Raw genomic sequence first — 15,648 nt, 5'->3', positions numbered from 1 at the left:
ATTTATTTATTTATACACGGCATACACCATTTTATAAGAAATGTTAAATCCGATACAACAAGAGATAAATTATCCTATAATACAGTACAACAAGCAACAATACATCCAAAGATAACCAGCAACAAATAAATAACACCAACTATATGAACCAATAAAAAAGTAATAATGTATCTTATAATATATAATAACAAACAATAAATACATCTATAACATTTAACAAGCAATAAAAAACAAGACAACAAGCAGTAATTATAAAACTTCTCATTACAACACTGATATGTGACCCTCTAAAGGCGCCACCAATCACTCATCACCAACTCCATCGTTCGCAGTAAGAAGGCGCACAGCCTGGCTACGAAATCGAGCCACACCAGGAGAGAAAAAGTCCAAAGATCCACCTATCTCATTGCCGAGTTGTAAAAGGCGTGGGAGCGTACTGCGTTGCTGGTATAACGTAGAGTACTGAAGCCTCTCAAACAAATCCTGGGATCTTGTACGACCAGGAGTGTGAAAAGGAAGCTCCTGTAACAGCTCAGGGCAGCCCACAACACCATTGATCAACTTCATGAGGAGAACTGAGTCATGAATCCTTCTACGAATGTCTAAGTCATGAAGGCGGAAGTGAGACTTCAGTAGTGGTACAGGGACTTCAAGGTAGTTGTACCCCATTCGGCAGCCAACAACCCTGATGAATCGGACCTGGACTCTCTCAATATCCGATATGAGAGTAGATTGATACGGAGCCCACACAGAAGAGTTGTACTCCAGGAGCGGACGCACTAGTGTCTTATACAATGTTACTAGAGAGTCAGAATGCAGCCCCCCAGAGAAACGAAAGATGAAGCCAAGCGTGGAGTTGGCTCTCCTGCAAATGAACCGCACATGCTCATCGGGATGGAGAGTTGAAGTAGTTATGACACCAAGGTCCTTCATCTTCCAGACTCTATGGAGAATTTCGCTGCCAAGGTAATAGTCATGAAAAACTGGATTCCGTGATCTGGAAAAGGTCATAACTGAACATTTAGATACGTTCAGGTCCATAGCGTTTTTAAAGCACCAGTGCTCCACTGCCCTTAATGACGACCTGAGACGGTCCACATCATGGCCCGAGGATGATTCCAGAAAGAGCTTCACATCATCAGCAAATAAAAGATGTTTGGCGGTCAGGGCATCACCAATGTCGTTGATGAAGAGGTTGAAAAGGAAAGGTCCCAGATGTGACCCTTGAGGAACTCCTGACTCAGCACCAATGGGGTGAGAAATAGCAGTACCACACCTCACACTCAGCGTTCGACCCCGAAGATAGGATTGGAAGAATTGTAGGAGAGAACTGGAGAATCCTAGAGAGTCCAATTTAGCCAATAGGTGTTTGTGACTAACCCGGTCGAAGGCTTTTGCGAAATCCAGATAAATGCAGTCCACCTGCCGACCTCTTGCGAATGCTGAGGTTATGTAGTGTTGAAAAATGGTGAGGTTAGTGGTTGTGGATCTCCCGGAGCGAAAGCCATGCTGCTGCGGCACTACTAGGTGTTTTAGCTCAAATTCAAGTCCATCTAACACCAGACTCTCAAATACTTTGGACAATGTGTTTAAAATAACAATCGGTCTGTAGTTCGATGCAAGGGTACTATTGCCAGATTTGAATATGGGAACTATGTATCCTGTCTTTAAGCAATCTGGAAAAATTCCTTTAGAGAAGAATATGTTGAAATAAATATATAAATGAGGAGAAATCACCACACTGCAATATTTAAGCACCGATGGAGGAATGGAATCAGGACCTGCCCCTTTGTTTGGATCTAGCTGGCTAAGCTTACGCTCAATGGCCTCAACTGAAAGGCACCAGGTTGTTAAGACTTTGAACTCTCGAGGATGGTAGACAGGAGGATCTTCGTGAGTTTTACTAAAAATAGTAGCGAAGTAGCTGGCAAAAACACGGCAAATTTCTTCAGGATCTTCCGCTACCGATTCCTCATGACGAATCGTCCTGGGTATGTTCGATGTTTTCCTCTGTTGACTGACATAGCTCCAAAAACTTTTAGGGTTGTTCGACACTGAATCATTGATACGATCCAGGAGCTTACGACGACACTGAGAAACAAGAACAGTACATTGGGCTCTAAGGCGCTGAAATATCGCGTAGTGAGTAGGATCAGAGGTTTCCTTGAAACGTTTGTGAGATAGCTTCTTCTGAATAATCAGTTTTTTCAAATCAGTGGAAAACCAATGAGGAAATGAGGTTGTGCCTATTTTCTTGTATGGACAATTCATTAGAATAGCATTCCTGAGTTCATCACAGAAGTGACTGAAAAGCGTTTCCGCATTAGTAGTATCAACCAATGGGTAAGACAAACTGGCTATATAGTTGAATACAGCTGGGAGATCGCAGCGTCTGAGATCAGGAACAAGTTGCAATTTTCCATTTGAACGGCCACTCTCAGTGCCTATGTTCATAGCCAGAGCTGGATGATCGTCCTCCAAAGGAATCAAGACATCATGAGCTGGTTCAATAACACTTGAAGAGTCAGAGGAGAAGATCAAATCCAAGATAACGCCCCTCTTATTCCTGACAGTATTTAGCTGATGAAGGTCCAGAATCGAAGCCAAGTCCACCAGAAACCCGGAAGAGCTGCTCAAAGGAGATACTGGATGACTATCCCAAACTGTAGCTGGCTGATTGAAGTCCCCAGCAATGATTATTTTATCGAAAGATTTACCTGATGACAAAATTTCTTCCGTAGCCAAACTAAACTCCTCATAGACTGAGGAAGAGGCATCAGGTGGAATATATACAGTGCAAAGTAAGAAAGAGGTAGTATAGCTCTTCATGCAGACAAAGACACATTCGAGAGAGGTGAATGAGGAATGCAGTCGCCAAGATGGGAAATCACTGTTAATAGCTATCAAAGAGCCGCCTCCAGATTTTTTGGAACTAGTGTGTATCGATCTGTCTTGACGGTGTACATTGTAGTTAGCCAGTTCAAGTTCAGAATTAGAAATGTCCTCGGAGAGATTAGTTTCACATAAGCAAATTATATCATAAATGCAAGTATTCACGGCTTTCTTGAAAGTCTCCATTTTAGTTCTGAGACCATTGACATTCTGATAGTATAATACAATATTGGAAATGCCGTGAGAATCTAATCGTTTTTTGAACTAACCACAGTAATAGTAGGAACACCGTTATTATACTTAATGGTTAAATTTGTTTCTCCACTGTCGACTCTCTTCTTTAGTTCATCTCGGAGCTTCTTCAGATGATTTCGCTCTTCCGAAGTACGATCTCTGGTAACAGCAACTGAAGATAGTTCGGGATAAGCATTCTTCACAGCATCCCTGGAAAAACTAGTACAAAATTTTCGAACTATTTCTGAGTCATTGAAAATTGCTTTTACGGGCCGAACCTTGTTTCTAGCTGATTTACCAACCCTAATGCATTTTATCTCAACAGAGGAAGTATCAATTTGGAACAAATTCAACAAATTTTTAACGTTGGAGATATCATGACGTTTTCTGGTATCAATTGAAGAACTAGAACTTTCGGGAATGTTGAATATCATGGCGTTGAATGCGCGCTTGGCGCGGTCATTAATTTCTGCAATTATATTCTCAGTGGTTGAAGGTGCCGGTTCAGATGCCAAAGAATCAACTCTTTTTTCAAGGCTATCAATGCGACTTTCACTACTTTCAATCCTAGCCTCCAAACCATCCAGCTTTACCTTGACACTATCAATTTTTCTCTCAATATCATCTATCTTGACCGGGAGATCAAGAAGGGACTCTACCTTGTTATTGAGAGCATCAATTTTTCCTATCATGGTGTTCAATTTATCCCATACATCACTAGGAGAGTGTTTAGCTAGGGCGGAGCAATCCAACCTGGAGCACGGCCACTTCATATTATTGTTGCTACTGTATTTGCTGTATTCAGCTTTAGGCATTCCGATACATTTAATATGGAACCAACGTTGACAGGTAAAGTCGCATTGAATTGCGTCATCTTCATCCATAACAGCCTTGATACAGACTGGACATCCCACAACTTCAGGACTCTTCTTTGGTGGCATTGTAATAAGCTGAGTCTTTTGTATTCAAAAGCTTTTCACTATGAAACGGCTTCTCCTAATGAAGAACTAGATGATCCGAGCCTATTTCGACTTGCTAGCAGTTACAGATAGTATTGAAACTCCGTTACAATATGATTGATTCAATCCTGAAGTGGCCGCTTATTATTCTGCAGCTGATATTAGTCAGGTTAATCAGATTGTTTACTATACGTACTAGAATAGGATATTTACTATTTTAGAGCTGCAGCCAAACATAATACGAGCAATTCAACATTACATTTTCAAAACATACTTATAAGACCACTATTATCAGTACTGCTATCGTATGGAGTAAGTCAAACAATCATGGTTATCAGATTTTTGACTAAATCATAAATGCAAAAATAAGTTGATGTTTGTCACGTTGACTGACAACTCACGGACTATGTACTAAAGTAGCGAGGAGCAACAAGAAACGAGATAATACACTCGTCAAACAACCATACCAATCCAAGCGAAGCGAATTAAAATATACAGGCTACATGCATAAATAACATGCCAAGCTATTTGGGGTTCAGTTGATTGAATTTAAGTGTCTGTGACTTGCTGAGTGATGATGACAGCTGGAGATCGTTAGTACTATCAACGGTGAGTGAATTAGGGTTGAAAAATTAATTGAATTATGCAAAGATTAAACGACAGAATTTAAGAACTAATAGGTAGATGCACTCACTCTGGTTCAATTGATGATACAAATATAGTCTAAATACACCTGAGCACCAATAACAAAGTATATACAGTCAAATAAATTGCACCAGTAAAATACGTTAGATTCAAACTGCTATCCAAAGACCAAAAAAAAATATACTTTGATAGTATATCACATGAAACTCTACTGAGTAAACTGAAATACTATGGTATTGATGATAAACCGTTGCACTTCCTTAAAACTTATCTTTGTGGCAGATTACACAAAGTCTCAGTGGCCAGTTCAGAATCCTCATTTCAGGAGGTCCTTGCTGGGGTTCCACAGGGGTCAGTTTTGGGCCCACTCTTGTTTATTATGTATATAAATGATCTGCCAACCAATATTCCATGTAAGACTATTCTATATGCAGATGACACTTCTTTTTTAGTTACTGGCAAAGTTTTCCAAGAAGTGGAAGCACAAAGTGACCGAGTGATGGAAATTGCAAACTCGTGGTTTGATGTCAACCATCTTAAAGTCAATGGGGATAAAACTGAAACAATTTGTTTCACATTAAAAAAGTTGCACATAGCAGAGAGCTGTATTAAGCCAGTGAAATTACTTGGAGTAACATTAGATCAAAAACTATCATGGGAAGCTCAAACTAACTCAGTAATTTCTAAACTATCTAAGGCTTGTTTTCTGTTACGTAAATTACAAAACTGTGTTGGTAGAAATATGTTGCTCTCTTCTTATTTCAGTGACTTTCACTCACACTTACTTTATGCCTTAATGCTCTGGGGTAACAGTAGGGGTGCCAGTCAAGTTTTTGCGTGGCAAAGAAAGGCAGTAAGAATTTTAGCCAATTTGGGTTATCAAGATGATTGTAAACAATGCTTTATTGACTACAATATAATGACTGTTCCTGGCATTTTCATATTTCAAAATGTAATATATGTAAAGGAGAATTTTGAAGACTTTATCTGCTTTGATGAAATTCATGATTATGACACTAGGGGAGCTCGGGATATTGTTGCACCTTCCTCTAGACTTAAGAAAACATTAGTTAGCCATAAATATTTACAAATTAAATGTTTTAACAAATTACCTCAAACGTTTAGAAGCTTAGAACTTCAACCATTTGCAGCTAAACTGTCGAACTGGCTTATAAGTAAGGCATTTTATTCTAATATGAAGAATTTTTTGCTACGAATTGTTACCTTCCTTAGGCCTGGAATGGAGTTGTTGATTAGTTGTAATTTAATTCATTGTTTCAACTATTTATTTTGTTATGTATTTACTAATACTACAGTTACATTTTTTTAAATTGACAAATACACTGTATGAATTAGTTCAATATATTATATCAGTTAATGACATTCAAATAAACTAAGTAGCCTTATAACATTTTTATTTATTATATTAGTTATATTGACGTTGTCTATAGCAATTGTAATATTGACAAATGACAATAAAGATATCCTGATTCTGAAAGCAACATGGGAAATAATTAATACCAACATTAAAAGCATACCCCATAGTCTTCAAACTGGTATTAATTCAGAAGACTTGAGTAATTTTTTTATTGAATCAATAAGAAATATTAAGGTGAACACTGATACAGTTATTAATAGTAGTTAAATTCATTAAAAGCTAATTGTATTATTTCATTATTTGTATAATTTAAATCAATCAAGCCATCTGACACAATTGATGCAGCTAAAAGGCTAAAAAATTCAGATAGTCATGACATCTAAAATATATCTAATAATCTGTTAAAGGGATTGATTGATTTATTTGTTGAGCTACTGACAATTTGTTTCACTATGTGTATAAATCAGGATATTTTTCCAGAGCAATTGAAAGTGTCCAGAATTTGTCCAGTCTTTAAAAAAGATCCCAATGATTCAAGTAGCTACCACCCCATCTCAGTCATCCCAGTCTTTTTTAAATTACTAGAACCACTGATCTATGACCAAACAAGTGACTATTTAGAAGGAAATAAAATTTTAAGTCCATCACAATTTGGTTTCAGAAGAGGTAAATCCAATATTTATGCCATTGACAAGTTTATACGAAATATACTGTAAACTTTTGAAAATAAGGCCTTTGCTCAGGCCACATTATGTGACCTGAGTAAGGCCTTTGATTGTGTAGAACACAGTACTCTCCTAAACTGAAGCATTATGGAATTCAAGGATGTGCCCTTGATTTTATAAAATCATACCTCTTCAATAGAACACAAAAAGTATATATCAAAGGAAATTTATCATAGGAAGTAAAAATAGAGTACAGGTCCCTCAGAGATCAGTACTTGGACCCTTACTTTTTATCCTATATATCAATGACATACCATTGGCTTTTGATGCTAATACATTTCTCTACGCTGACTGAACTTTTTTCAATAGTAGTAATAACCCGAATGAACTAAAATAATTAACGGACACCACAATAAACAAAGCATATATATAGTTTATATAAAACAGGGTTTTAATGAATGAAACTAAACTCAAAACATTGTGTTTACTTTAAAATCAATACCTGAAAATAGTTTTAATTTTTAATCAAGTAGTGTAATCAAAATTAGGAATTCATATTGATAATAATCTTTCATAGCGACCTAAAATTGACTTTCTGTCTACATTATCTAGAATTTTTTTAGAGACATCTATCTAGCTACATATGTGAAAATTATGTTCGGACTTCATATTTTGGCCACTTTCAGTCAATTATGATATATGGATTAATACTGTGGGGAAATAGTGCTAGAGTTCAGGAAATACTGGTACTTCAAAAGAAAGCGGTTAGAATTGTTGGTAAAGCTGAATCTCTCGATCATTGTAAACTTGTTTTCATTAACCAAGGAATTCTTACAATAGTTAATTTATATTTGTTTGATTTGTCTGTTTACATTTTTAATAACAAGGACTTAATAAAACATACACAAACACATAATTACAACACAAGAAACAGAAATAACATTTTAATTGACTATTGTCGACTGAGTATATCTTTGAATAGTCATGTTGTAGTTGGCTTAAAATTGCACAACAAATTGAAATATACTCTCTTAAAATTTATAAAAATAAACTTTATGAATAGCTGTTACATATAATATTTATTTATTTATTTTTTCAATTTTACATTACAGCTACAGGACATGATATAGCACAAAGTACAAAACCTTCAATTATTCCCAAAACAGCCATCCTAACTAAAATTAATGTACTCTTAATATGAACTTTACATAACAAACTAAACTGCTGGCAGTTACATAAATTAATATTTAAATTTCTTTACACAACACAAATAAATATTGATATGTATTCTACAATATTGATGAGTTTTTTTCTATTAACAAAATAAAAATTTAATGAGTGTTTCAAGAAAAACTCAGTGTTATACTCAACTGGACAATTTATGTCTTATATTATTATCTACATAATATTTTTGTATTATACTTATTCAATGTTATTTAGAGACAATGCTATTTAGCCTGTAGCTGAATTAGACTTTGTCAATGTATGTAACAAGTTTTACTACAGATAAACGAATTTTTTATTATTATTATTGCTACGGTCACTCGCAACTGACCGTAATCGTAATGCATACTCAGCACTCATAGTACAAGACAGTTACACTTCAGCACTGATCAGTAGCTACTTTCAGCGAGGTTTCTCTTCTTTGCCACTAGCAGGCACACCTCAACAACACTTCAAATTGGGAACAGATTTTAGCATTGAATTAGTCCTTTATTAAATGTACGCTCAAAAGATCAGTTGACCCTCCAGTTTCGCTGCCCTTGGCAATTCCGAATATGCCACAGAGGACATGAATATGGACACTTCACATCCTCACAGCTGTTACTGAGTTGAAACGCTATTAAAAACACACACCTCAAAAAAATTATTAGTATATTACAATTTTTTACTTTTTTACATTATTACAAATCAAAATTTAAAAGATGCAACATTTTAATAGGTGCAAAATGTTTTTAAGCTACAAAACCAATGTGGAATGTACCTCTTTGTGACGTATTTCTAAAATGTTGCTTATACAGTGAAAAATTTGAAGAAGGAAAATGAACATTCTGTAAGACTAGAGTAGGAATCTTTTGTCTCCCTTATGAGCGTTTTTGATGTAGGTTACATAATAATCGAATAAGACGATAAACGAATACCTGCATTGGGCAAAATGGGATTACTTGAAATATTTTGTTTGATACAGGAATGAATGATACAGAATCTACTCTTAAAATATGTATTTAATTCTATAATACGTAATTAAAAAGTGGAATAACACATACTTAGATTGTTATTAATATATGCATTTCCAGGATCATGTTGTAATAACCTTTCTTCTCTGCATATGAGGAATCCATTCCTGGAATTATGCCATTGGGTTTGGAAACAACCTGGTATAAATGAAAATAATTTGAGTTTGTTTTCAAAAATGTATAAAAATATATAATTTAATATCTTAAAAATTATGTTTTATTTTGGTTACAGATGTTAAAACCCAAAATTTTTATCTAATCCAAATTTGTATTTAAAATAATTTTTTAGGGGGAGTTTAAAACCCGTATAAGTAATAAAATCTTCATGCTGGTAACGACTCTGTGGGATTGAGTACATTAAGGTTTAAAATAGCATGTAATAATTTATAAAAATAATTAGAAGAGGCTCTTGGATTATTTCTAAATTATTGATCTACTTTTACCATTATAATGTATCTGTACCAATAATTTAGTGCAATCAAACATCTATGATAAACAATATCCACATATGAAAAGGCATCTTATCTTAAAGACTGGTTTTCAAAAGTAATTGACAGAAAAACAATTTATGATTTGAAATAAATACTTCTCCATCGAAAAGTTATCTTTTTAATACATTTTTATCTTACACTATTTGAATAATAGAAATCTGACAGTATCACATCATTATTTTGCTTCAGAAGATATCTTAGGAATGCTATAAATCTTCTTCAAATGCCATCTCGATTATTTCTTTATTGGCAAAATCATTGCCTTCCAACCGTTCCGGGTTATTCCATTTGACAATTGTGGGAAGAGAGCTGAGATGAACTTTCTTGTCTTTGCGGAATGGGCATTCTTTGTCTTTCCAGCTGCAACAAAAGAAATTTTAAACAATTTGTAATTATTTTAACACAACTACCGTAATATTAACCAGTGTACCAACACAAGAAGTGACTGTTGAATTCAACACTGTACAACAAAACATCAACTACTATCATGGGTGTATATAACAGGGAAGCTCAGGAAAATGTTGAAAAAACGAACATTAAAATTGCACCCACTCCAGTAGTTTGCTTTAAGCTAGGTCAATCAATCAAATTCTTTATTTTCATTAGACACAGTATAGTGTAATAGACATTGTCAATACAGTGAGTTTTCCACACACATTTATAAAATCTTAAAGCTCAACAATCTACCAGAGAAAAAATCCAATTTTTTGGAGTGTATTTTATAATTCCCAAACTAACCAGTGTTTCAGCCTTCCCAACATAATTTTCTATATATACCATTGGCTGCTTTACATTGTTGCTGGTGCCATTTGTCGAAGTGGAATAATAATTTTGCAGATTCCCATTAAGTTTTCCAGTTCATACAGCGTTGAAACATTGTTAACACAATTAAATGTTGGAAATATGAGTATTTTGATCTTGCTCTGTAGAGCCATTATTAACAAAACTCACTACCTACACATCCGCTTCTACAGATGAGTTTTGGTGACAATTTCAGTTGCTTAAAACATAACCAATCCACAACAAGCCTATACTATATTTAAATAAAATGTTGACCCTCTCTGGTTCTCAATTAATTGTTGTTAATTAAGTACAATGAAGCGGCAAAAATTATTTGACAAGTTTATTGCTACAATTTTTAAGTCAACCAATTTTATGGAGAAAGCGCTAGTGCTTCACCGTTAGCTCACAACAGTGCAGTGCTGAGTGGAAACCTTATCAACTACACAAACCTATTAACCCAAGCAATGTTATGCCAAGTGAGGAACTGGGTCAATTAAAAATCCAACCCCCAAATTCCAGAAACATTTATGGTGTTATAGAGACCAATAGTTCATGTGACATTTTCTGTGAGAAAAATTAACTATAGTGATTACAAAAACAATATCAGCTACTTTACTCAAACAGGTAAGCAATATTCCATTTTATTGTGTTCTAACCAATGGAAATCATTAAAATGTGGTGCAGGAATAAATATTCAACATGAAAGACAAGAGTTAATGTTCTGCTTTTGACTACATGGTATTGAAGATAACTGATTAGTTATCATGAAACCATTGACATATAGATAACACTAATGTGCCATCAATTTTGATGGAAATATTTCTGTAACTGGGAATAACGCTCCTAAGGCTGACACTAGTCTGAAAATCACACTCCACAATTAATTGCTTAAATTTGCCATGTTGTTTATTTATTTATTAGTATGCTATCCACCCCATTTCACATTTTTCTTTTTAACAAGATAATGTAGATTGTAAACCCTGTTAGCAAAGCTACACATTTTCTCTAATAACCAGAAGCTGAGGGACAATTTGCATTGTATAAGAACAATGGACAACAGTTACACACGTGAATAAGTGGTTAAACCAGTGTCAGCTAACTATAAAAAAATAATTGTAACTATTATTCTGATGATAATATAAATACGTCATGTCATTCCCGGTTTTAAGTGTATAAAAACTAGGAAAAATATAATATGAGAAATAAATTATTTTTTTATTCCTTTATTTACCACCCATTCCAATCCCAACAAAACTATCATGGCAAATGATAGAATTTTTCTTAGGAAAATTAGTTTTAATTATTTGAAGAAAAGCCGGTTGTGTTTGCTTACGTAAGCACAGGTTGTAAGCTCTCAGTTCCTTCACTAGAAATTTGTAAAAATCTTACAAAACTGAAACCAACTTTGAACTAGCTTAATGTAATTAATTATACATAAATTATATTAAAATACACAACAGTTAAAACTCCAAAAACTAATTTAAAATCCATAAAAGAATATATTGGAATATTGTTGTTAATTTGTTTCTACTATTAACATAACACTGAAAGCAAATGAAAATGCATAAAAGCGTAACAAATGCTTTATTGCATTTCGAGTATTAAAAAGCTTGAAAAAATCATTATTTCATGGTTTTCCCCAAAAATAAATCATTCTCGTATTTGTAATAAAACACTGAAACAACTTTTGATATTAATTATCACACCTGCACTCATTTCCAATTGAATGGTTAGGGATACTACAGTTTGAGTTAGTCAAAATTGATCTAAGAGAAAGATGTTAGTAACACCGCCATGTCTCAGAAAAGGAGTAGATAAAATTAGGTCTATTTGACTATTCTAGTTAGCTGAGAGTCTATTCCAGCAGTTTATGTACATGAAGGACAGATGCTCTTTTATATTTTTATGACTTGTTACCAGAAGAAGCAATACTTACAATTCACGGTTCCCCACCAAGACCTTGACAAAAACAACAGTGTCTGGAAGTTTGTTCACAACTTCCTCTATTGCAGGTTCAGCTAAAATGAGAGAAATATTTCTAGTTTAATATTGCCTATACCATAATTATAATGCAATAAGTAACTTATCTTAGAACTCCTGCTCTTAACACAAAAGCTTTTAAAATTAAAATGTCATCCCTTAGCCAGTTTTATCAGTAATTCACTGATGCACGTTCTCATGGACCATAAAATGTTAGCTTACAAGAGCATAGTCTTAATTGATTAGCTGCAAATAAACTCCATATTAATATGTATAAAACTCAACTCATGAAACTTCACTCCCAAACCACACAAAACCTTCCACAAGTTAACTAGTGTTACCTTCTTTATATTCACTCTTTAAACAGTATCTTTTCACTAAGTTCTTGGGTGTCCACTTTAATTACAGTCTTAAATGGGATTCCCATATAAATTACCTTGCAAAGCAGCTTCATTCAGCAATTTTTGCCCTGAGGTGCCTATCTTCATTTGACTACTAGGAAACTCTCAAACTGGGTCACAGTGGCTTATTTGAGTCCAGAATTAGATATTTTCATTTTGTCAAATGAAGAGGCAATTACCTTTGTGAGCAATTATTTCCCAAAAACAATTCAGAGTACAGGTTACAGAGATGGGAGCATCTCTAAGAGACGTGTGTAGAGTTACAAGTAGATTATATAAAAAAAAACATTTTTGAGAAAACATGTCATATCTTTATTAGGTCGGAAACTTTTCATACCATCTTCGTAGGTATTTTATATTATGGTACAGTTCGGCTATGTTTTTATATTTATAAAGTAATAATTTAATGATGAGTTAAAAATCATCTATGTGTAGGTCTATTTATTAAATGTAACAAACAAAACTGTTTAAAATTTACTTCTTACTATTTTGAAGAATAAGCATGTTGAATACAGTATGATAAGCGGCCCCAATTTGTTACATAGAAATTGATAAAGATATTTAATTATAACCATCAATATAATCAATCGATACTGTAATTTATTTTAACAATTAACTTAAATCGTCTGTATCAACTGTAAACACTTTCAGATAATAAAATAATTTAATATTCGAATTTTAAATAACAGACTTTGGCTGATTAAAAATGGCACAACACTAAACAAAATTGGTTTAAAAGACGTTGGACTGGTACCAAAAAACCCATGACGTGAAATTTGTGGGAAAGAAAAATATTCAATTGCAAGAGGAGCGAATATGGTCATGTTCAGATATAGAAAAGGTAATGGTGGTTATAATTTCAGTAAAAATGCACTGAGAACAGTTTCTTCGAAGTTCTAAGTTTGGACTACCTCACATTGTGACTTTAATATAAGTTTTTTCCAGAAACCAGACAAACTATGATTTGTCATAGTAGGGTGCAGCTCGAAATTACACAGCCAAGAAGTACAATATCAGACCTACTGTTGTTTTGTGGGGAGGATTTGTTTTGTATGGATTGGTGGAACAATTTGATACAGAAGAATGCTTAAGGAGGTTCTGGAGTGGTGGTGAAAATAAATTAATTTAAAATGGGGAAACATAAATATAAAGAAGGAAAGTTGGAAGAAGGAACATGGATATTAGATTAAATTGAAACCAAACCAGAAGGACAAAAATGTGGTGGTAGATAGAAAATTGAGGTTTGTTCTGAAAGCAAACAACATGTAAAAACCCTCATTCCTCATTAAAGCCTAACAAACATAGTTTCAGACTTGGCATATTTTGGACTGAGTTAAATTTGGAATTGAGTTTAGATGGTTTTTGTCCATTTTACCATCAATCATAGCAAAAACTTTTAGACCCAGCAACTGGTGCTAACACTCGTACAGTTGAAAGCTCGTGGAGGACCATGAAACAAAGTTTGAAAAGTGGCATGCCAGCGGACCTGCTTGCAGATCATCTATGTGGTTATCTGCAGAAGATGCGTTCAACCATTTCTCGAAAGTGATTAAACATTGCTACACAGGAAAATACCTAATATATAGTTCCGCAAATTTCAAATTTTTTACTCTAAATATTGTTTTTTATCACATATTTCTATTCCAAATGTTTTTTTTATGTTATTATTTTCTTCTAATTGTTTTTTTTTATCTTATGGTTCATTTATTATTTACAAGATTATCAATGCATTTATTAAATTCTTTATTTTAATTTCAAACAGATTATTGACATTGAGGACTATAGATACTTTGATATTAATTGATAGTCTAGTATAATACAAATAGGTACATACTTTGGTATAATCCGGAAGCCACTACTTTAGGAAAAGTTTTTCTCAACAGGGATCTAAAAATCTACATTATTAGAAAGAAAAGTCGTTATTTGACTTACTGAGAAAATCATGTCATTATGACAAATTTTTTTGTTTTCTGCCTCCCAAAAGAAAACCATATCGATAAAAAGGAGGCCACTCTGTCCCTACATACTATTTTTTATAGGGTATATAAATAGGTAAATACATATGTTTAAAAATGTTTAGTTTTAATGAGTGCTCACATGATCTGTGGTTGAATTTAGGTAATATTTCGAGGAATGGTTTTCTTTTTTTGCCAGAAGTGTGTTTGACGGTCTGGCACGTGCTCTGAGGTCGTGAAAGTACAATTGAAAGTGCCCCTGGCCATCAGTGTGGATTTCGGTGACGCCGCTCCACACTTCTGACAAAAGAAGAAAAACATTCCTCGAGATAGAACCTAAATTTAAGCTCACATCAAGTGAATGCTCATAAAGATAACATTTTACTTTGGTACTGCAAGTAACATATTTATGATAACCTAACCTAATCCACTTATATCGCATAACTAGTAGTTAGTGGTCTACAGATAATACCAAAACACCTACCAATATCATGTATCAATGATTATACTAATTGATATAAAACACCAGGTCCACTCATCATACTCTGAGAGCGTGTAACACACAAAAAAAAATGTAAGTTTATTAACATTGTAGTTTGCGGCCATTAACCCTTTGCACTCCGGAGTGAAATTTTGTGTCACTGCCAAAAACTCCAGTGGCTATTGCAAGTGTACTAGCGAAAAACTCCAATGCCATTTGATCAAAAGTGTAAGGGTTTCATAAAAAAATCATAACTTTTTTATTTTAGTACATAAAGCCAACAATTTTGTTTTGTTTTGTTTGTTATAAGTTTCTGCATATAAAAGAACATAAAAAAATGCTGATCCAAAAATCTTGTTTTTTTTTTTTTTAATTTTTTTATATATATTTATGTAAAAATATTTATAAAATTTCACTTTCAGCTCTTATAACTGACTAAAATTACATTGACCCCCTATAAACTGTTATTATTTTTGGAATTCTTATCTAACTATGTATCTACACTCAAAATTTTATGAACTTACCTCGAAAATCCAAAAAGTTATGG

General features: G+C 33.9%; 2 protein-coding genes across 2 annotated transcripts in view; both read right to left on the bottom strand.

The window, feature by feature from the left end:
• The window catches only part of LOC124372366 (glutathione S-transferase-like), a 29,535-nt gene extending 19,758 nt beyond the window's left edge, over positions 1-9,777 (bottom strand). The window contains exons 1-2 of the mRNA XM_046830749.1: positions 9,640-9,777; positions 9,041-9,148 (exon numbers count right to left, since the gene is read on the bottom strand). The gene's annotated coding sequence lies outside the window, so the exon portion shown is untranslated. The remainder of the gene's footprint in view (positions 1-9,040; positions 9,149-9,639) is intronic.
• LOC124372367 (thioredoxin-like protein Clot) lies at positions 9,604-15,123 on the bottom strand (the record flags this gene model as incomplete). Its single annotated transcript, XM_046830751.1, has 3 exons — positions 9,604-9,861; positions 12,221-12,302; positions 15,105-15,123. Coding segments are annotated over 3 exons (255 nt in total), but the record flags the coding sequence as incomplete, so codon positions are not given.
• Between the last annotated feature and the right edge of the window lie 525 nt (positions 15,124-15,648).

Source organism: Homalodisca vitripennis, unplaced genomic scaffold (assembly GCF_021130785.1).
Source record: "Homalodisca vitripennis isolate AUS2020 unplaced genomic scaffold, UT_GWSS_2.1 ScUCBcl_3009;HRSCAF=8244, whole genome shotgun sequence".
In the NCBI taxonomy this organism is placed as follows: domain Eukaryota; kingdom Metazoa; phylum Arthropoda; class Insecta; order Hemiptera; family Cicadellidae; genus Homalodisca; species Homalodisca vitripennis.
The sequence above is the reverse complement of the archived record's forward strand: the minus strand, read 5'-3'. Positions and strand labels throughout refer to the sequence as shown.